The sequence below is a fragment of the Acomys russatus genome, chromosome 19, assembly GCF_903995435.1.
Source record: "Acomys russatus chromosome 19, mAcoRus1.1, whole genome shotgun sequence".
Classification (NCBI taxonomy): domain Eukaryota; kingdom Metazoa; phylum Chordata; class Mammalia; order Rodentia; family Muridae; genus Acomys; species Acomys russatus.
This window is the reverse complement of record NC_067155.1, coordinates 15,633,448-15,654,718: the sequence shown is the minus strand read 5'-3', so window position 1 is coordinate 15,654,718 and position 21,271 is coordinate 15,633,448. Positions and strand designations below refer to the sequence as shown.

Sequence of the window (21,271 nt, the reverse complement as noted above, 5' to 3'; positions counted from 1 at the left end):
CCCCCCCATCTCTCCACAGGCTCAGCCCTTACGAGTGGTACAACCCGCACCCATGCCTTCGGGCGCGTCCCCATATCCTAGAGAACCAGTACACGCTAGGGAACAGCCTCTGGTTCCCCGTGGGTGGCTTCATGCAGCAGGGTTCGGAGATCATGCCCCGGGCGCTGTCCACGCGCTGCGTCAGCGGAGTCTGGTGAGCAAGCCTCTTTTATGTACACTGTCAGGGCTGGGAGGTCCTCCGTTCTGGGGCTGGGGGCTGCTGTGCTCTCGCAGGCAACTCTGGTCCTCACCGTGCCTATGCAGTGAGGAGCTGGACCTCAGCAAAGCAGACCACTGTCGCTATGGCCTTGGGTGGGGGACGTCCCTCTTCTTGACTCAGTCTCCCCCATCTGAAAAAAATGAGACAGAAAGGCCTAGGTCACATTTATAAGCACAGCATTTGAAGATGGCTGGGGCAGGAGAGTTATGAATTTGAGACCAGTACGTCAAGTTCAAGGCCACCCTTGGTTACTAATAGGACAAATTGTCCAAAACAAAAACAAAAACCAAAGATTGGGGCATAGCTTGGTGGCAGAGTACGTGGCTCCCATGCTCCCATGTACTAGGGCCCGAGTTCAATGCTAAGCACATGAGGAGAGGGGAGGGCCCGCGGCTGGGGTATCAGTGAGTCTGTTATGGAAAAGTGACATGAGCCAAGCCGTCTGGGGCAAGAGGGGCATTGCTAGTATGTCTGCGACATTGCCCTGGTTGTTAGAGACTTACCACACACCAGGAAGCTCATAGCGCTTGATGCTGTCTGGTCCACATTTTTTTTTCCTGTGTGTGTTCTTGTTATATGCAGATGCATGTGTGTTTACAGGGGCAGGTGCGTCTGTACGTGAGCTTTTTAGGTTTGTTTGTCTTGGTGTGTGTGATGGATGTGGTGTGTGTGTGGAGGGGGACATCTATACATGCCGGTGTGTTTGCACGTGTGTGCGGGAGTGTGCAGAGGCCAGAGCTTGACACTGGATGTCTTTCTTGGTTGCTCTCCGCTTTATTTTTTGAGGCAGGGTATCTCACTGAACCTAGCGCTCACCGATCTAACTACAAGACCAGAGAGATGGCTCGGTGGGTACAAGTGCTTGTGGCGTAAGGATGCCAACCCGAATTCAACCCCAGAATCCACAGAAGGGTAGAGAAAGAACTACATGGTTCTCAGTCCCCCACACGCACACTGTGGTATGCACATACCCTATCTCTCTTTCTGTCTCTCTCCATCTCTCTCTCACACACACACACAACAACAACAATAATAATACTAATAGAAACAACTACAGAATGGGAGGGGCTGGGGATGTAGCTCAGCGGGTGGCTAAGTGCTGGCTTAGCCTGAGCCTCTCGCTTCAGTCCCCGGCAGAGCATAAGCAGGCTGTGGTGGCACACACCTGTGCTCCCAGCACTGGGACATACAGGCAAGGCAGGAGGGTCCGTTCAAGGTCATCCTTGGCTACATACTGAGTCTGAGGAAAGCCTTGGCTCCACCACACCTGTCTCAGCGTGAGAAGGGCTAGGAATACAGCTCAGTACAGCGTGCTCTGTTGCTACCCAGTGTGCTCAAGGGCCTGAGTTTAATGCCCAGTGCTGGAAAGAACAAGTTCAGATGGCGCCCCTGTGTTCGTTCCTATGTCTGCTACAAAGACTATCAACGACCTAATGCTTTAAGATGACACAAAGGGGCCTGGAGAGATGGCTCAGAGATTAAGAGCACTGACTGTTCTTCAAGAGGTCCTGAGGTCAATTCCCAGCAACCACATGGTGGCTCACAACCATCTATAATGAGATCTGGTGCCCTCTTCTGGCCTGCAGGTGTACACGCAGGCGTACTAAGTAAATAAATGTTTAATACTGTCTTTCAGTTCTGGAGACTAGAAACCCAAACTAGATCTGACAGGGCTAAAAGTCGTTAGCAGGCCTGCCTCCTGCAGACCCCACAGACACATTTCTTTATCTTTTTCAGCTTTTAGAAGCCTCCTGCATTCTCTGTCCTGTGGCCCAGTTCTTCAAAAAAGTAGCAGAATCTCATCAAATCTCGCTCAGATTTGTTATTTATTTTATTTATTTATTTTTGGTTTTTCGAGACAGGGTCTCTTTGTGTTGCCTTGGCTGTCCTGGACTCCCTTTGTAGCTCAGGCTGGCCTCGAACTCACAGTGATCTGCCTGCCTCTGCCTCCTGAGTGCTGGGATTAAAGGCGTGCGCCACCACACCTGGCTTGTTATTATTTTTGCAAAGCTAGATATTGAAGGTAGGGATTTGTGCATGCTAAATGAGAGTGCTGCTTCCCCTCACTGGGGGATTCTAGACAGGGCTCTACTACTGAGCCACGTCCCCAGACCCTCACTGGAGGATTCTAGGCAGGGGCTCTACCACTGAGTCACACCCCTAACCCCTCCCTGGGGTATTCTAGGCAGGGGCTCTACCACTGAGCCACACCCCCAGCACCTCACTGGGGGATTCTAGCCAGGGACTTTACCACTGAGCCACACCCCAACCCCTCACTGGGGGATTCTAGGCAGGGGCTCTACCACTGAGCCACGGCCCCAGCCCCTCACTGGGGGATTCTAAGCAGGGGCTCTACCACTGAGCCACACCCCAACTCCTCACTGGGGGATTCTAGGCAGGGGCTCTACCACTGAGCCACACCCCAGCCCCTCACTGGGGGATTCTAAGCAGGGGCTCTACCACTGAGCCACGCCCCCAGCCCCTCACCGGGGGATTCTAGGCAGGGGCTCTACCACTGAGCCACACCCCAGCCCCTCACCGGGGGATTCTAGGCAGGGGCTCTACCACTGAGCTATGGCCACCATTCCTCACTGGGGGAGTCTAGTTAAGAGTTCTACCAGTAAGCTATTTCTCTAGGTAAGTTTTTGCTCTTGTATTTTGAGAAAAGTTCTCACCAGGTTGCCTTGGCTTGTCTTGAATTCACCCATGTAGCCGCAGCTTACCTTGAGCTTTCTGTCCGGCCTCAGCCTTTGAAGAACCTGGAATTACAATGCTTTTTCACTAGACTTACCTCTGAGTTCCCTCACATGCATTTGCCTGTAATTCGCCAGGCCTGCCCAGCTGGTCCATGGTGGTTTCCTCATCTTTTTGTTTTGATTTTCAAGACATAAGCGTTTTTCTATGTAGCCCTGGCTGTCCTGAGACTTAGTGTGGTGGACCAGGCTGGCCTCGAACTCACAGAGATGCACCTGCTTCTGCATCCTAAATGCTGGGATTAAAGGAATGTGCCACCACCTCCCGTCCCACTTCCTCATCTTTTTATTTATTTTTTTAAAAAGATGTATTTATTATGTATACAGTGTTATGTCCGTAAGTACACCTTCATGCCAGAAGATGGCACCATTGTGAGCCGCCGCGTGGTTGCTGTGAATCAAACTCAGGACCTCTGGAAGAGCAGCCAGTGCTCTTAACCTCTGAGCCATCTCTCCAGCCCCCAAATCCCAGCAAGGCTCTCTATGCCCACAGCCCTTGTCCCTCTCAGGGATCTCACTTGGGCACTATTTGGGAAGTGAGTCCCCTGACCTCACCTTGCCCTCTGAGCCCTGCCCGCCTTCACATCACAGCATCCAGGTAGGTCTCCATGTTACCTCCTCACAGTCTCCTGACAAGAAAACCCCCTCAACTTCATGTAGCTAGCAGCAGGGCTTCCCCCGACCCCTCACTGCACATGTGAGCTCTTTATCCATGTTTCCCGTCACCGCCTTACTTACCTCAGGCAGCATGCATGTGTGTGCCTCGCTAGCTGCCCTTCTAGGCTCCTCTGGCCCTTCAGTCCTTGGCTTCATGTTGCTCACTGCCCCTCAGTGAGGTCACTGGCAGCGGCAGTGTTTGCTCTTTTTATAACTAATATTATTTTAATGTCTTTTTTTTTTATCCTGAGTTGATAGTCAAGAGTCACACACATAATAAATATTTTTCTAGGGCTGGTGAGATGGTTCGGTGATTAGGAGCATGTATTGCTCTCTCAGTGGACCTAAGTTCAGTTCCCAGCACCTACCTTAGTAGGCTCACAACTGCCTGTAATTGCAAGGATCCACCACCCCCTTCTGGCCTGCAGTGGCACTGCACTCACATGCACAGACACACCCACAGTTTTGGGTTTTGATTTTTTTTGTTTGTTTGTTTTTGTTTTTGTTTTTCGAGACAAGGTTTATTCTGTATAGCCTTGGCTGTCCTGGACTCATTTTGTAGACCAGGCTGGCCTTGAACTCACAGTGATCCACCTGCCTCTGCCTCCCGAGTGCTGGGATTAAAGGCGTGCGCCACCACCACCTAGCTACACCCATGATTTTTTAAAAAGAACTTTTAGTATAATATTCCAGTTGTAATGAGGAGAAAAAGGTGATATGATTACTTTTTTGTTTGTTTGTTTGTTTGTTTGTTGAGACAGAGTCTCAATGTGTAGCTCTGGCTGTACAGGAATTCATTCAACAGGCTGGCCTCGAATTTAGAGATCCGCCTGCCTCTGCCTCCCGAGTGCTGGGATTAAAGGCGTGCGCCACCACCGCCCAGCTAGGTGATGATTTGCAACTGGATAACATAAGAGCAAAATGCTTGTGGGTGAATATGTCAGAGGACATAAACAAAATAAGTGACATCTATTTATAGTGAGTCCGTTTGGGATGCCTGAGAAGAAAGGTCATTGATTGGACCGTTGTTGGCGCTCAACATTTGATTCCCGGAAATAGTTGGCAAAGGAACGTGCTGGTGCCAGTGTGAGTCACTGGGAACTGGTGCAGGTGGCCCACACATCTTTCTTTCTTTCTTTCTTTCTTTTTTTTTTTTTTTTTTTTTTTTTTTGGTTTTTCAAGACATGGCTTCTCTGTGTAGCCTTAGCTGTCCTGGACTCACTTTGTAGACCAGGCTGGCCTTGAACTCACGGTGATCCACCTGCCTCTGCCTCCCCAGTGGTGGGATTAAAGGCATGCACCTCCACCACCTGGCTAGGCCCAAGCATCTTGACTTGGTGACTCAAATACTAATGGAGTTGCTGTCCTAGATGTGACTTCTCAAAACTGTGAGCAGTTTCGCCAGAGCTCCTCCACACAACGGCAGCCAGTCCTCATGCTGAGCAAAAGCCGCACTCAGAATTCCAGTTTATACTGTGACTGTGCAAGAAATATGTATCCTTCCTGCATCGAGGAGTCAGGCTTCGGGAATTGTGCCCTCAGGGCTCTTCTCTGTTGTGCAGTCTGGGCCTTGCATGGTCAGCCTGCCCACTGGCAAAAACCAGGACAAGCCGGGCGGTGGTGGCGCACGCCTTTAATCCCAGCACTCGGGAGGCAGAGGCAGGCAGATTGCTGTGAGTTCGAGGCCAGCCTGGTCTACAAAGTGAGTCTAGGCAGCCAAGGCTACACAGAGAAACCCTGTCTTGAAAAGCCAAAACCAAAACCAAAAACAAAAAACAACCAAACAAACAAAAACAAAACAAAACCAGGACATCGAGCAAAGTGTCCCACACTTGACCCAACATCAAACACCGTCCCCTCTCTTAGTAGGGGGCTCTGAGGACTTTCCAGGTCCCTAACCTTTTCTGTGAGAAAGGAGCATTCCAGGGTACAGTGGTTTAGCTCCAGCAGCCTTGCCCATAAAATGGCCATCAAATAAGCCTGTGTTCAGAGCTGTGGCCGCTAGGCCCCACTCCTAGCACACTTTCTATAATTCACTCTTTTGTCCACTCAGTCTCAAGCTAGAACCTAGCATGGCTTCGCACATGTGCTAGGCAGAGGCCAGCAGCCTGTTCTCCTTAATGCCTGCTAAGGAGCCTGGGGGGACTGGGAGGACCTCTTGGGTGTTTGGCCTGCAGGGACCCTGGCCACTCTTCCTTGGCAGGAGAAAGGACAGAAGAGGCCAAGAGTCAGGCCAGATGGCTGCCCTGGGGCCCTGCAGCCAACCCCAGTAGGTGCCTCTTCTCCTTCTTGGGTCAGGCCGTGTCACTAAACACTTGCCTGGCACTTTCTGTGTTTTGGGTTAGCCCAACTCTTCACAAAATCAGGAGTGGAAAAGCCAGCGATGATGTGTCCTCACCTGAGGACGCCAGAGCACAGCCTCAAGGTCGTGCAGCTAAGTGCCAGCAGAGCCAGGACCTGGGCATCTTCCAGTTTGCTCGCTGTTGATTTCTAATTCACTTCCATTGTGGTCGCAGAGCTTTCTCTGTGGGTCTTTAATTCTTTTAAATGGACTGCGTCTCGTCCCGTGGCTCTGCAGTAAGGTCTGTCTTGGGAAATGTTCCCTATGCTTGCCCTGGAGATGGATTCCACTGTTGGTGGGTGAAATGTTCCAGAAAGGCCATTGAGGGTGAGTGGTTTAATGTGGTTGTCTCCGGCCTCTGCCTGCTCACTGATTTTTTCTCTGGCTCTCCTGTCAGCCACGAGGGGGAAGTGGCATAGTGCCTGCTCTCCAGTTCTCAGTTTACTGTTCTGGGACTCAGTCGTCTGTCCCCACCCCACCCCCGCACCCCTTCATTCTCTCTCTGTCCTCTCTCTCCCCATGCCTCCCATCTCTTTCATCCAAGTTAGAACCCAGGACCTTGGAAAAATGCTTTACCACTGAAGTGAACTCTCAGCCTTTCACTGGTGAATTCCTGGCAGGTTCTGTGCAGCTGAGGCACACTCCCAGCCCCTCACTGGGGGATTCTAGGCAGGGGCTCTACCACTGAGCCACACCCCCAGCCCCTCACTGGGGGATTCTAGGCAGGGGCTCTACCACTGAACCACACCCCCAGTCCCTCACTGGGGGATTCTAGGCAGGGGCTCTACCACTGAACCACACCCCCAGCTCCTCACTGGGGGATTCTAGGCAGGGGCTCTACCACTGAACCACACCCCCAGCCCCTCACTGGGGGATTCTAGGCAGGGGCTCTACCACTGAGCCACGCCCCCAGCCCCTCACTGGGGGATTCTAGGCAGGGGTTCTACCATTGAGCCATGCCCCCAGCCCCTCACTGGGGGATTCTAGGCAGGGGCTCTACCACTGAGCCACGCCCCCAGCCCCTCACTGTGGGATTCCAGGCAGGGGCTCTACCACTGAGCCACGCCTCCAGCCTCTCACTGGGGGATTCTAGGCGGGGCCTCCACCACTGAGCCACACCCCAGCCCTTCACAGAGGGAATTCTGGGGAAACTTTCCATTGTGGAATTTTTTTTCTCTATAACTTCTAAAACGTATCTTTATTTATGGGTGTGGGGGTGCATGCCACAGAGCACGTGTACAGCTCAGAGAACAGCTTATGGTAGTCAGTTCTATATTTCCACCATGTGGGTACTGGAGATTAGAGAGTCATTAGGCTTGGCGGCAAATGCCTTGACTCACTGAGCCGTCTCTCAGCAGCCTTGGTTTATGAGCGTTGAGGCTCTTGAGCTGACTGGCCCCTCTGTCATCACTTCATGCCTGTCAGTCCTGGCCCCAGTACTTGTTCTTAAGTTAGCTTTGTGCCGCAGCTTTCCGACTCTTAGTGTTTCCATAGCATATCGCTTGCCCATCATTTTATTCCAGTCTACACGAATTTTGTGTGTGTGTGTGTGCCCGCATGTGTGTGCATATGTGTGTGTTAAATTTTAATTATCTTACGTGGGTGGCTATTTTGCCTGCCCGTGTGTCCACGTACCATGCATGTGCAGTGCCCAGAGAAGGCAGAAGAGAGCACCAGATCTTTTGGAGCTGGAGTTATAGATGTCTTTGAACTGCCGTGCAGGTACGAAGAGGTCAAACCTGTGTCCTCTGAAAGAGCAGCCGTTGCTCTTAACTGCCGAGCCATCTCTCTCCAGCCTCCTCCTGGCGCTAATTGTTGATTCTACCTCTACTCGGAGGATGCTCACAAGATTTCCAGCCCAGTGTGAACCCTCCAGGGCTGGTCTTTGCTTGAGACAAGGATTGCCCATCTGTTCTCATCCACACACAAACTGATACTCAGTGAGAGGCTCAAGTGAACCCCATGTTTCTAGAATCCCCCCCCCTTTTTTGTGTGCCTCTTTCCTCTCGAGTGTTCTGTCCCACATATCCCAGGCATTTTCACTCCATCAAAGCCCAGACCCCCGTCTCCTTCACCTGCACGGCTGTTGGACTTGCTCCTTTTTCCTCTCTTTTAGCTTCCTTTATGAGTTACATACAGCCACATAGCCAAGACGGGAACCCAGGCTCACCGTGTGCCATGTGCCCCAGCCTCACAATGCGTGTTGGCCTCCATCTTAAAATGTTTTTCTCGCCGAGTGGTGGTGGCGCACGCCTTTAATCCCAGCACTCGGGAGGGAGGCAGAGTCAGGCGGATCTCTGTGAGTAGTTCGAGGCCAGCCTGGTCTACAAAGTGAGTCCAGGACAGCCAAGGCTACACAGAGAGAGACCCTGTCTTGAAAAAATGTTTTTCTCTGGATGCTGGCCCTGGTGGCACAGGCCTGTCATTTCAGCTGCTTGGGAAACTAAGGCAGGGGGAGATTAAATTCAAGCCTAGGCAACACATTCAAGGCCACCTTGGGCAACATGATGAGACATTATATTAAATTTAAAAGATATGGGGGAGGAGAGATGGCTCAGTGGATAAGGACACTCACTGCTCTTACAGACATCTGGAGTTTGGTTCCTAGTACACATCTTGAGCACCTAAAACTCCATGTCCCTCTGCATATGGTTCACTTAGATATATTATATAAAACGCTCATGCACTTAAAAATATACAGATAGCTCGGCGTGGTGGCTCACGTCTCTAATCCCAGCCCTCAGGAGACAGAGCCAGGAGAGTCTCTGTGAGTTCTAGGCCAGGGTGGTCTATAGCGCAAATTGCAAGACAGCCAGGGCTACAACAAGAAACCCTATCTTGAAAAAACAAAACACAAAACAAAAAACCAAATCTATTTATCTAGATACATTTTTTTGTTGTTGTTGTTGTTGTTGGTGGTGGTGGTGGTGGTTTTGGTTTTTTGAGACAGGGATTCACTGTGTAACAGAGCCTTTGACTGTCCTGGACTCCTTTTGTAGACCAGGCTAGCCTCAACTTCACAGAGATTCGGCTGAGTGCTGAGTGCTGGGATTATAGGTGTGTACCACCACCTCTGGGCTTGGATACATATTTCTTCAAAAAATAAAATGCCTAGGAGTATAGCCAGCCCAGTGGCAAAAAATACTTGCCTGGAATCTCCTAGTGAGGAGCTGGGGTGTCGCTCAATGGCAGAGGACCTGCCTACCATGCTTGAGACCCTAGTCCAACCTCTGTACTGCTAAGGAGTTTCTCTATTCAGCCAGGCGCAGTGGCACATGCCTGGAGTCCCAGCGCTCAGGAGGCAGAGGCAGGAGGATCGGCTGTGATTTCAAGGCCAGCCTGGACTACAAAGCAAGTCCAGGATAGCCAAGGAGACACAGAAAAACCCTGTTTCAGAAAACTAAAAGCAGCTGGGCGTGATGGCGCACACCTTTAATCCCAGCACTCAGGAGGCTGAGGCAGACGGATTGCTGTGAGTTCGAGGCCAGCCTGGTCTACAAAGGGAGTCCAGGACAGCCAAGGCTACACAGAGAGACCCTGTCTGGAGGAGAAAAAGAAAGAAAAAAAGAAAACTAAAACCCAAAAACAAACAACAAAAAAGATTTTCTCTATTCTGCCCAGTGTTTTGTTTTGTTTTTGTTTTTAAGCTGCTTATATTGGGAGCATATTTTCAGGCCATCTTGCTCTCTTATACCTGGAATTAGAAATTTCTGGAAGCAGTACTTAGACCCAGGGAGCCCAGCTCCTGAATCCACACTTCCGACCACTGCCCTTACTAGCAGCCATTGAACCTTTTGATGGCTCAGTGGTTAAGAGCACAGGCTCCTCTTCCAGAGGAGAGGTCCTGCGTTCGATTCCCAGCCACCACATGGGGGCGGGGGGGGGGGGGAGGGGCTCACAACCATCTATAATGAGATCCGGTGCCCTCTTGCGGTGGGCAGGCGCCAGTGCAGGCAGAACACTGTGTAATAAAAAAGTCGGGGTCAGGAAGGTGGAAGAGATGGCGCCGGCTTGTAGCTCACACTTCCAACCTCTCAGGTGGGCCTTTACCTTGATCATCATCTCCTCCTACACGGCCAACCTGGCCGCCTTCCTCACGGTGCAGCGGATGGAGGTGCCGGTGGAGTCAGCAGACGACCTGGCGGATCAGACCAACATCGAGTACGGCACTATTCACGCCGGCTCCACCATGACTTTCTTCCAGGTGGGGCAGCCCTAGAACCCCACCCCAGGCTAGGCATGAGCGTGGTAGACAGATTTGACCTGTGGGGGGGGGGGGGGGGGGGGGGAGGGGAGGGCGGGGCGTGCTGCTACCTGGCGAGACGCTAACTTTCACCTGGCAAATGGAAACGTGGAGGCAGATGGGTAATATGAGGCAGTACTGGGCACAGCGCAGGAGGAGTCGGGTCAAGGAGGCTGCTGGGAGGGCTGGGCCCATGTAGCGGGAGCCTTCATCTGGAAGGAGGGAGATTTCACCGTGTGTGTGTGTGTGTGTGTGTGTGTGTGTGTGTGTGTGTGTGTAAAAGGAGGGGGGCAGGGATCCAGGGAAATGGACAGAGTGGGCCTCACCCATCTCCCTTCATGCTCTCTCGGCCAAGAACTCACGGTACCAGACGTACCAGCGTATGTGGAACTACATGCAGTCGAAGCAGCCGAGCGTGTTCGTCAAGAGCACCGAGGAAGGAATCGCCCGGGTCCTCAACTCCCGCTACGCCTTCCTTCTCGAGTCCACCATGAACGAGTACCACCGGCGCCTCAACTGCAATCTCACCCAGATCGGGGGCCTCCTCGACACCAAGGGCTATGGCATCGGCATGCCGCTGGGTACGGGGCGTGGCCGAGCTTGGGGCGTGGAGTGAGATGTTGGGGCTGGGGCTTACCAACCAGGTGGCGTGCAGAGTGAGCCCAGGAGCATCCCGGCGTGTCGCGTGGCTCTGGGTAGACGAGGTCAGCATCGCACCTCGAACACACAGAGAGTCGGCATGGAAGCCAGTGAGCCCCAGCCTCAGGGGATGTGAAGCGAATTCTGTGACTTAGCATAGTACAACTCGGCAAACATGACCTCTGTGGGAGACAGGATTTGGGTGGTTTTGGTTGTTGGGTTTTTTGCTTGGTTGATTGGTTGGTTTTTCAAGACAGGGTTTCTCTGTGTAGCCTTGACTGTCCTGGACTCGCTTTGTAGACCAGGCTGGCCTCGAACTCACAGCGATCCGCCTGCCTCAGCCTCCCGAGTGCTCCTTGGTTCAGCAACCACGCTCAGCTAGAACTTGGGTTTCTTGGCTTCATAGTCTCTCCACCGAGCTCAGAGCAGGTGCTCAGAAAAAGCAGGGAGGAAGGAGAAAAAGGGGGCAGGGCGGGGGCGGGAAGCTTATACTTTGGGACACACTTTTCCAGTGTTCAGTGCTAGAAACCCAAACATTAATTTGTCTCCAAACTTTGGTAATCATGATGAGGCCGAGTGTGAGGCCAAGTGGAGGACATGAAAGGGAAGAGGTGGGGGTGTGCACAGAGGCAGGAGGATGAGGTCCACTCACCTGACCCCTGCAGTGCCTGTCCAGGTAGCAGGAGGTCATAGACAGCGTGCGTACTTTTGCAGCGGGTGGTGACAAGTGCTGGGAAGGGAGTGTAGTGGGAGACAGGGAGTGGAGGACTTGGCGCCATTTTGAATAAAATGAGGAGCCCATGTGTAAGCAGAGGCCGGAGGGAGGTGAAGGAAATGGCCCACAGAAGCAAAGGCCCTCAAGTAGGACTTTGTCTACCAGATAGGGAGAGTTGTCAGGAAACCAGTGTGGTCGAGCCTTGGGCAAGGGCTCTTAAGAATGGCAGCACACCAGCCTGGTCTACAAAGCGAGGCCGGGACAGCCAGGGATACACACAGGGAAACCCTGTCTCGAAACCCCACCCCTCCAAATAAAATGGCAGCACAGGCCGGGCGGTGGTGGTGGTGCGCCCCTTAATCTCTGCACTCTGGGAGGCAGAGGCAGGGAGATCTGTGTGAGTTCGAGGCCAGCCTGGTCTACAAAGCGAGTCCAGGACAGACAAGGCTACACAGAGAGACCCTGTCTCAAAAAATCAAAAAAAAAAAAAAAAAAAAAAAAAACCAGAACCTCTTCCTAGTTACAGTTGGACCTGCTGCTCAGAAAACTGCCCCTCTCTCTGGCTGTTGTGTGATGAGATCAGGTAGAAGCTGGGTGGGGCTTGGGGTAGTGGGCCCCGTGGTGACGCCCTCTTGTGCCCGGCCAGGCTCCCCGTTTCGGGACGAGATCACGCTGGCCATCCTGCAGCTCCAGGAGAATAACAGGCTGGAGATCCTGAAGCGCAAGTGGTGGGAGGGCGGCCGCTGCCCCAAGGAAGAGGACCACAGGGCCAAAGGTCAGCCGCCCCCTTCCCGCGCCCGCTCTTTCCCAGAAACCCCTTGGGCCCGCGCCCACTCCCTGCCTGTCCCTCCCCCCGCCCCCCAGGTTTGGGCATGGAGAACATTGGAGGTATCTTTGTCGTGCTCATCTGCGGCCTCATCGTTGCTGTCTTCGTGGCGGTCATGGAATTCATCTGGTCCACACGGAGGTCCGCGGAGTCCGAGGAGGTGAGGAGACTGATCACGGTTGGGGGCGGGGCAGGGCAGGAGAAGACCCTCGGGAACTTTTAAGGGTCCAAAGTGGTGGATGCTAGCGACTTGGATGAAGGAGGTGGAGGTGGGGGAATGCAAGAAGTGAGGACAGGGTTTGGGGGGGGGGGGTTAAGAGAGGAGCTAAGCCACTCCTGGTTATGTAAAGGAGGTGATAGGTCAGAGAAAGGGGGAAGGAGAGCCAGGGGAGTGATGAGAATTCAAGGGACCACCGAACGGTGGGTGTGGAGGACTCCAGAGGCTGAAAAGGAGGGTATAGCCGGGGTGGTGTTAGACACACGAGGCAGAGGCAGGCGCACGGATCAGCAGTTCAAGACTGCTCTCACCTTCATAGTGAGTTTGAGCCTAGCTTGAGCTACATGGGACCCCGTTTGAGAAGGAGACAGAGACAGGCAGACAGACCAAGCATAGCGGCTTCTGAAAATCTAAAGCAGGAGGGTAGCTGCTGTTTGCCTCAGCCTCTCAAGTGGTAGCGTGGCAGGAGTGCCCCATGATACCCGTGATAAGATCCCCAAGGGCAGTGGCTGGGCCAGTCTTCGTTCAGGTTTCCCTGGAAAAGGCAGGGCAGATTGGAAATACAGCAGAGAAGGGGCCAGGGAATCTAGGATATGAAAAAAGACAGAGGAGGAGAGACTGGGTGGATTGAGTCATGTTGGGGGGTTTGGAACGTGGGGGCTGTCTTTTTTTGTACATGTACTGAGGATTGAGCCCGGGGCCTTAGGTGTGCCCGGCAGATGTCTGCTACGAAGATTCCAGGCAAGTGCTCGCTCTACCACTGAGCTATATCCTCACTTTAATTTTTTTCTGGTTTTTTGAGACAGGGTTTCTCTGTGTAGCCTTGGCTGTCGTACACTTGCTTTGTAGACCGGGCTGGCCTCGAACTCACAGCGATCTGCCTGCCTCTGCCTCCTGAGTGCTGACATTAAAGGCGTGTGCCACCACACCCGGCATTTTTTTTTTTTTTAAGACAGGGTCTCACTAAGTTGTCCCGCCTGCCCTTTACCCCTTAGCCCAGGATGGCCCTTGAGCCAGGAATCCTCCTGCCTCAGCCTCCTAAGAAGCTAAGGGGTCAAAGCTCTGTGGTCCCAGGCCTCTCTAGTTGGTTTGCGGGTAAAAAGCGGCTCAGCCATTTGTTCTCTAAAACATGGCTGATTCTGAGAGGGCATCCTGAGACAACAATTCAAAGCATACACTTAGTGGCAGCTGGCAGGAGGCCTCTCAGTTCCTGGAAGGAGAGCCGCTCCCCAGGGTTGCTGGAGTGCCCTCCTGCCTCCCGCCGCCGTTCACATCCCCAGAGCCAATGATTCAAGTGCCAGAGCAAGGCAAGAGAAAAATGGGTGATCCTGTCACTCAGAGCAGTCCTGATGGAAAGTCCGAGAGGACCGCAGGACCAAGAGGACGGGTTTAGAGAGCAGATGCCACAACTGCCATTTCCCACCACACCAAGATTTTTTGTTTGTTTCTTTGTTTGTTTGTGTTAGCTTTCTGCTTTTTTTCCCCTTTCTTTCTTTCTTTCTTTCTTTTTTTCTTTTTTTAAGACAGAGTTTCTCTGTGTAGCCCTGGCTCTCCTGGACTTGCTTTGTAGACCAGGCTGGCCTCGAACTCAGAGGGATCCACCTGCCTCTGCCTCCCGAGTGCTGGGATTAAAGGCGTGCACCACCACTGCCCAGCTAGCTTTGCTTGTTGGTTTGTGAGTTTGGGTACAAGTGTGGCAGTGAGAGGTCAGCTTTTGGGAGTCAGCTCTCTACCTCCACCCACCATGTGGGTCCCAGAGATGGCACTTGGGTCATCATCCTCGGTGGTCCAGCCATCTCACGAACCCTGGTTTGGATTTTTGAGACAGGGTCTTATTATGTAGCCTTGAACTCATGCTGGCCTGAAACTTAGTAGTGATCTTCCTGTCTCAGCTTCTAAAGCCCTGGGATTTCAGGCATGCGCCACCACACCACACCGCCCCCCCCCCCCCAGCTCCTAAATTCGTAAGCACAGCCCCCTCTCTGAAGTCCCCACAGATGCCAAGTGTCCAAGCTTGCACTTTATTCCTACCCACCCATCCCATCCCCGCCCACCCACCGCACCCCAGGCAGAGCCAGGTCTCCGGTTGCTCAAGTGTTATCTATCCCTCACCCGGTCTCTCCTTCACCATTTCTCAGCAAATCCTGTGAGCATGGCCTTCACAGGCTAACCCAGAGGCCTCTTCCGTCTCTCTGATCCAGCCTGCTGCAGCATGGTTGTCTCCGCAGCCTCCGCACAGGGTTCCCCCTCGTCGTCGGCCCCCCCCCCCCCCCCGTCTGTTCTCAGCACAGCTCATGTGATCCTACGGAAAGGCTTGAGTTCTCCAGTGGCTCCTGCTGGACCCTGGAGCAAACTTAGAGCCTTACCCAACTCTGGCCTCATCTCCTCCCTCTCTCCCCATTCCTTCCCAAACCAACGCCCGTGTGCCCCCCAGGTCTCAGCAGCTTTGGGCTGGGTTTCTGCCTAGACCTATCTCCTCTGGGGTCTTACATCGTGGGGCTCACCCAGCCTTCACATAAAGGTCTGATGAGGGCCTCCTCATCTGCCATACCTCCATGGCAGCATCCTGCCCATCCACGCTCTACCTCTATTTTATTTCCTTCCCAAGCACTTATCTTACAGAATGTATATGTTATATTTGTTATTTTTTGCCTCTGCATACTTGCGGGCTGAGGCTCAGTCAGCCGCCCGCCACCACCACCCCACCCCCAAACCAATGGCTGGGGATGGAACCTTACACACATTGGGTCAAGTCCTCTACCACTGACCTCCCAAGGACTAGGAGTTCTGTTTTATTCTTTGTTGTAACTAGGGTGCCCAGATCAGTGCCTGGCACTCAGTAAATACGTCTTGCAATAGTGTGGGGGCAGAAACAGGGGCGGGGGAGGGGAGACGCGGTTAGGGGCAGTCAGAAAACACTGTTTGGGAAGACTGGAGTCAGAAAGTGAAAAGCAGGTTCAGGGACGAACTCAAGGAAAGATGGAGCCAAGAGAGGGATACAAGAAGGGGGCGAAGTACCGGAAACAACCTTTGGCTGAAGGAACAGAATTGGGAAGGGGGAGAGGAAGGAGAGAGGTGCTGAAGGTACAGAAAGGAGGTGGGGGCGGGAAGGGAGGGGGCGGCGTGCCCCGCGATGACCCTTCTGCCGCCCCTAGGTATCGGTGTGCCAGGAGATGCTGCAGGAGCTGCGCCACGCCGTGTCTTGCCGCAAGACCTCGCGTTCCCGCCGGCGCCGGCGCCCTGGCGGCCCGAGCCGGGCCCTGCTGTCGCTGCGCGCGGTCCGCGAGATGCGACTCAGCAACGGCAAGCTCTACTCGGCCGGCGCAGGCGGGGACGCGGGCGCGCACGGGGGTCCGCAGCGCCTCCTGGACGACCCCGGGCCTCCCGGGGGACCCCGGCCCGCGGCTCCCACGCCTTGCACGCACGTGCGCGTCTGCCAGGAGTGCAGGCGCATCCAGGCGCTGCGAGCTTCGGGGGCCGGGGCGCCCCCGCGTGGCCTGGGCACCCCAGCGGAAGCCACCAGCCCGCCTCGGCCGCGGCCAGGCCCCACAGGACCCCGCGAGCTGACCGAGCACGAATGACCGTGGACGGAGCCGGGCGTGCGCCCCGACTGACTGCAGGGACGCGATGCGCCCCAGGCGGACAGGGCGCGGCGATTTTGCCTTTAGTGACTGGTGAAGTCCGAGCCCGGCTCCGGAGCCGGCCTGCGCCCCCTAGTGGACTCCAGCGAGGGTGTCGCGGACGCCCTCATTCCATCCCGCGCCGCGGGTGGGAGGAGCACAGAGACCGAGGACTCTAACGGCCGGGGACTGTGGGGTCCGTTCCTGGAGTTGGAAAGTGGTCCACGGGGAGGACCCCAACCTGGGACTGCCCAGACGCCCCAAGACTTGACACTGCTCTCCACACTTCTGGAGGTGGGGAGGGCCTCTGGACATGTGGGTGTGTCCCCTGGTGCCCCTCCTCTATTCTCTTTCTCTCTTTTTTGGGGGGAGAAACCTCAGAATTTCTATGAGACGCCCCCAGGGAGAGGGTCTGTTGGGTTCCTACACCTCCCCCTGTCACATCTCAGTCCCTATTGGAATAAAAAAAAAGAACAAAACCCCAAAACTGGGAATACCTGGATTTCATTTTCGGGGGGGGGAGGTCAACGGGCGTTTTTTAGACCCTGAGAGTCGGCCGAGGAAACCCAAGAGATGTGCACACTCGCACCCCCCTCCCCCTGGGCGATTGCCCGCAGCATTTAGGTCAGCTCAGGTCCCAGCAGCCGCCCCCTCTCCATTGACCTTCCCTGGGGACAGAAGGAGGCTGCGACAGAGACCCTGAGACAGATGGAGAGATGCAGGATCTGGAAGGGCGGAGACACTGGGAGGGAAGACTTGGGAAGAACGAAGCCAGATGGAGCTGGGGGGATGGGAAAGCCTTGGAACTGTTCGTGTTAAAGCCCGTGGTGGCACCTAGAGCGGCGGCGTGGGACTGGGCTACAGTGAATTGAGACCTTGGGGGTGGGGGGGCGGTCGCGTGTGTGACTCCTGGTGAAGCCACCCTCAAGAGTGACTGACCCTTGAAGTCGCGTTCCTCCCTCTAAGGGCTAAAGGGACTGAGAGAGAAGGGTGGGTCTGTCTTCCTTCCCCGCCTCCTCACTACTCTGGAGGTTTCTGTGGAGAAAGGACGGGCTGAAGGTCACACAGCCGGAGCTAGAACGAGGCCGAGCAGAAAAGGGAGAGAGATGCAGCGGGGGTGGAGGGGAGAAGCAGACGGGTAGGGAAGAGGAAAAAGATCTTGATGCGTACAGAACGGCCGAGGGGTGGAAAGAATGAGAGGCGAGAAGTGGCGCGGGGAGGGGTGGGACGGGGGGGGGGGAGAGGGAGGGTAGAAGGAGAGACTCTGAGAGGCGGAGAGATTGCAGAAGGAGACACAGTCCTGGGGGTGCGACTCAAATGAAACAGGGAAGGTAAAGGGCACAGGGAATTGAGGTGACAGACAGGAAGTCATAGAAAGCTAAAGAAAGACCCGAGGGGACCCGAACGATGAAAAGGATCGGGTTAAGAACTCGAAGCTGGCGCAAACAGAAGCTGGGCCCGAGCGCTCCAGCCTCTGCAGGGACTCGGGAGCTGTCCGTTCAGCACCCCGCTGCCGGCCTGGAGCGCAGAAGTCCAGGCTCTGGTCAGCTTTCCATATCCACCCCCCCCCCCCTCCCCCCGGCAGAACGACACGCCCAAGAGCTACCCCCGACCCCTCATTGTCAGAGCTGCTTCATACCGTGTCCCCAGTTTTCACTTGGCCGCCTCTGTATCTCAGACTCTTGCTGTGTGTGCCATCCCAGGCCAACCCCAGCATCTTTGCTGTCTTGGTATCTCTAAGAGACTGATCAATCACCCTGCCTATTGAAGTGGCTATCATTGCGGATTTTTTTTTCTGTTTGACTCCCCTCTCTCTTTGTCTCATTACAACAGACTGCTCTCCTATAGAGTATGTCTCCGTTTCTGAACCCACCGAATCTCTCTCTCTCTCTCTCTGTTTGGCAAACCTGTCCTCTGCCCAGCTCTCTAAGATGCCCGTGTCTCTGTCACTCTCACTAAACATGTCTGCTACAGTCACCCCGTTTTGTTTTTTTTTGTTTTTTTTTTTTTTTTTTTTTTTTTTTTTTTTAATCTCTGCCTTTATGAATCCCCTGCCTTGCACCTGTAATTTCTCTCTGGCTCTGGGCTGGCTGCTGTCTGTATCTCTTATCTCTCTCCTTCCGCCTCTGACTGAGCTCTCCTGTCCTCTTCCATCCCTGTGACCTTCCCAAGTCTTCCCTTCCCCCTACTTCTGCAGAGCCTCGCACTTCGAGCGTGATGCGTCAGTCATCAGTCTAGCCGGGCTGGTATCTAAGAAAGAATTACATTAGGGAGGCTGAGCCTGTGTCTGGCGTGGGACCTCCGGCCTGGTTAAGAAGGCAGGAGGAGCATGTGTCTCCTGGGATCTAGGAACCCCCCTTGCCCAGCATTCCCTGCCTCTCTAACCTTGCGCTATGTGGACCAGGCACAGAGGTCCAGGCTTATTCTGTATTGAGAGAAGGAAGGGACAAATGAATAAATCTTGGCGACAATCCCTCCACCCCAGGGGTAAGGAACAGACTTGAGGAAGGGGTGTCTGAGAGCAAAGCACCTGAGTTGAAAGGTGAGGCTCCGCCTTCCTTCCCCGTCTCCATGGCAACAAGCCGGCTCTGCAGGCCCAGCCTCCTTTGCTGCGGAGTCAGCCTTTCCCTGTTACCATGGCGACAAGGGACAGCAGGAAGGATGGGAACAGGCGAGAGAACAGGATTGTAATGAAGCTCTAGGTGCTGGGGGAAGCACCCTTCCTCCCCTTCCTCCTCCTACTGTGTCCCTCCTGCCTCTGTTCCTGCCCGAGACCATCGTTCTCTGTTCCCTGTGTCCCTCATTCTAGTTTTCATCCTTTCCCGTGTCCCCTTGAGGCCAGGATCGTCTTAATCCTCACTAGGCTTTTTGAACAAGTTCTCACTATGTATCCCTGGCTGTCCTGGTGCTTGCTGTGTAGACATGGCTGGACTTGAACTCAGCATGTACTTGGACTTGATCTGCCAGCATGTACTTCCTGAGTGCTGGCACTAAAGACTTGTGCCACAGCGCTCAGCTCAGGTCCTTAATTTTAACATACACCAACCCCCTAACCCCACTGCTCCTGGCTAGAGTTCTCTGTCTCTCCCTGCCTCTCTGTGTCTCTGTCTGTCTGTGTCTGTGTGTCTGTCTGTGTGTCTGTGTGCCTGTGTGTGTGTCTGTGTGTCTTTGTGTCTGTCTGTCTGTCTGTCTGTCTCTCTCTCTCTCTCTCTCTCAATACCCAGGTCACCTAGATTGCCAGATCACGAGACTCCCAAAATGACCACCAGGAACTCAATACCGATGCAACATACACAGGGTCCTCAGATCTTGGGTCACAGTCCTTCCTGGTGTAACAGGATGGCAGAATGGCACCGGAGCTTCAAGGCAACGGGCTTGTAAAAGGAAAAAACCATAAGTGGGGGTTGTGGGTCACAGGAATCTCCACCTTTAGGCGGGTTGGGTGGAGGCTGGATCTCAAGGGGAAGTTTTTTTGTTTTGGGGTTTTTTTGGGGGGGTTTTTTGTTTTTTTAATCTCAGAGGAACATTGGGTGTTGGTTGTATCCAGTGGAGTTTCTGAAGACTGCTGGCAAGTGTGTGTGTGTGTGTGTGTGTGTGTGTGTGTGTGTGTGTGTATGTCAGGCCTGGGGCATGGAAGAGTATGTGTGCATGATGCGTAGGCACACACACTCATGCATGTATAACTGTGATGTGGGTGTGATGTGTGGGTAAGGATACGTTTGGACACGCAGCAAACTTATACACGACAGTGCAGTAATGTGCGACGTGAGCGAAGCGTCCCATGGCTTAGTTCTGAGTGACCCGTGTTAAGTGTGAGCATTGTGCACATGTTCGCCTGTCACTCACAGCAATTATTTGGCCAGTCTGAACCGTGAGCCTTTTCTCATGCCCTGACACACCGGGGAGTGGTGTTTATGTGCAGGAGCATTTGACGGCATGTCCCACAGCGGCCACAGAGGCTCCTGTGGGTGTCTGGAGGAGAGGTGGGTCCTTCAAGTACGCTGTGGTGCTAAGGGAAGAAATCTGCTGGCTCTCTGTGTGAGATGGCGCAAGGTCAGCTGTGGTGCAGTGTGTGATGGGTGTCTGTGAAGCGGTGCTCCGAGGGCGTGGGCTGTCCACAGCACTTCCTCTTCGTGACTGTGATTCTGTTGTGATGTGTGTAAGAGGTGTGTTCTCTGCATGGATTCCCAGCCCCCCCCACCCCACCCCTTGCTGGGTTTTTTTGAGCCTCTGGTTGAAGGATAGGGGCGTTGTACTTGGAGGTGTGACTGGGATGTGGTGAGCCTGTGATGGTGTATGTATGTGGAGGTGACTGACAGTGGTACCTAACTGTGATGCCGTGCACTGCTGGGGCCTCCTAGTATATTCTGGGTTTTGTTGGGTCTTCTGTGTGCTGTGTGTGGTGGTGTGTCACTGGGCAGCTCAGTCATGGGGAACGCTGTTCAGGCATCTTAGGAGCCCCCCTCTCACCTCTGCAGCACCTCTCCTCAATTTGGGACACCCCCCACCCCTCTTTGTGTTCTCCTTCCACGCCAGTCTCTCCTCCTGCGGTATCTTCTTCCTGAACAGTGTCAAACACAGACTCCTGGGGTCCCCCTACATACTGCAACATGGTGGTGTCCTGGGGCCCTGCGTTATTGCGGTTCACTGGGGCTTTTCTTCCACCTTACCTCCACCTCAGTCCCAGAAGGAGGCAGATTCCAGGGTGCTTCCTCTCTAAGGTCTCTAAGGTCCCTTCCTGCATTGAGGGGGGCGGTTATCTCTAGGTTCCCACCATGGGGGTGTCCGAGATCCCCACCCCCACCCCACCCTACCACTGTGCTCAGCTTCATGGCGGCGCCGCCGCTTTGCAGAAACAAGGTTGAAGCGGTGGGGAGGGGAGTACAGCTGCAGTACCGGGGGCCGGGCCTCGAGCTGTCCGTCATCTCAGCGCCGCTCCTGATTGGTCGGCACCGCCTCCCCCCGCGGGCGCGAGCATATGAGGAGGCGAAGGCCCGGACC

The 21,271-nt window shown here is 54.1% G+C and overlaps 1 protein-coding gene across 3 annotated transcripts in view; it reads left to right on the top strand.

The window, feature by feature from the left end:
• Window positions 1–16,744, top strand: part of Grik5 (glutamate ionotropic receptor kainate type subunit 5) — a 71,746-nt gene extending 55,002 nt beyond the window's left edge. For all 3 annotated transcript variants that reach the window (XM_051162555.1, XM_051162556.1, XM_051162557.1), the window contains 6 exons: window positions 20–193; window positions 10,049–10,214; window positions 10,609–10,834; window positions 12,254–12,382; window positions 12,472–12,593; window positions 15,806–16,744. In XM_051162555.1, the coding sequence (XP_051018512.1) occupies window positions 20–193; window positions 10,049–10,214; window positions 10,609–10,834; window positions 12,254–12,382; window positions 12,472–12,593; window positions 15,806–16,231 (1,243 nt within the window). In that variant the 3' untranslated portion in view covers window positions 16,232–16,744. The remainder of the gene's footprint in view (window positions 1–19; window positions 194–10,048; window positions 10,215–10,608; window positions 10,835–12,253; window positions 12,383–12,471; window positions 12,594–15,805) is intronic.
• The last annotated feature ends 4,527 nt before the right edge of the window (window positions 16,745–21,271 follow it).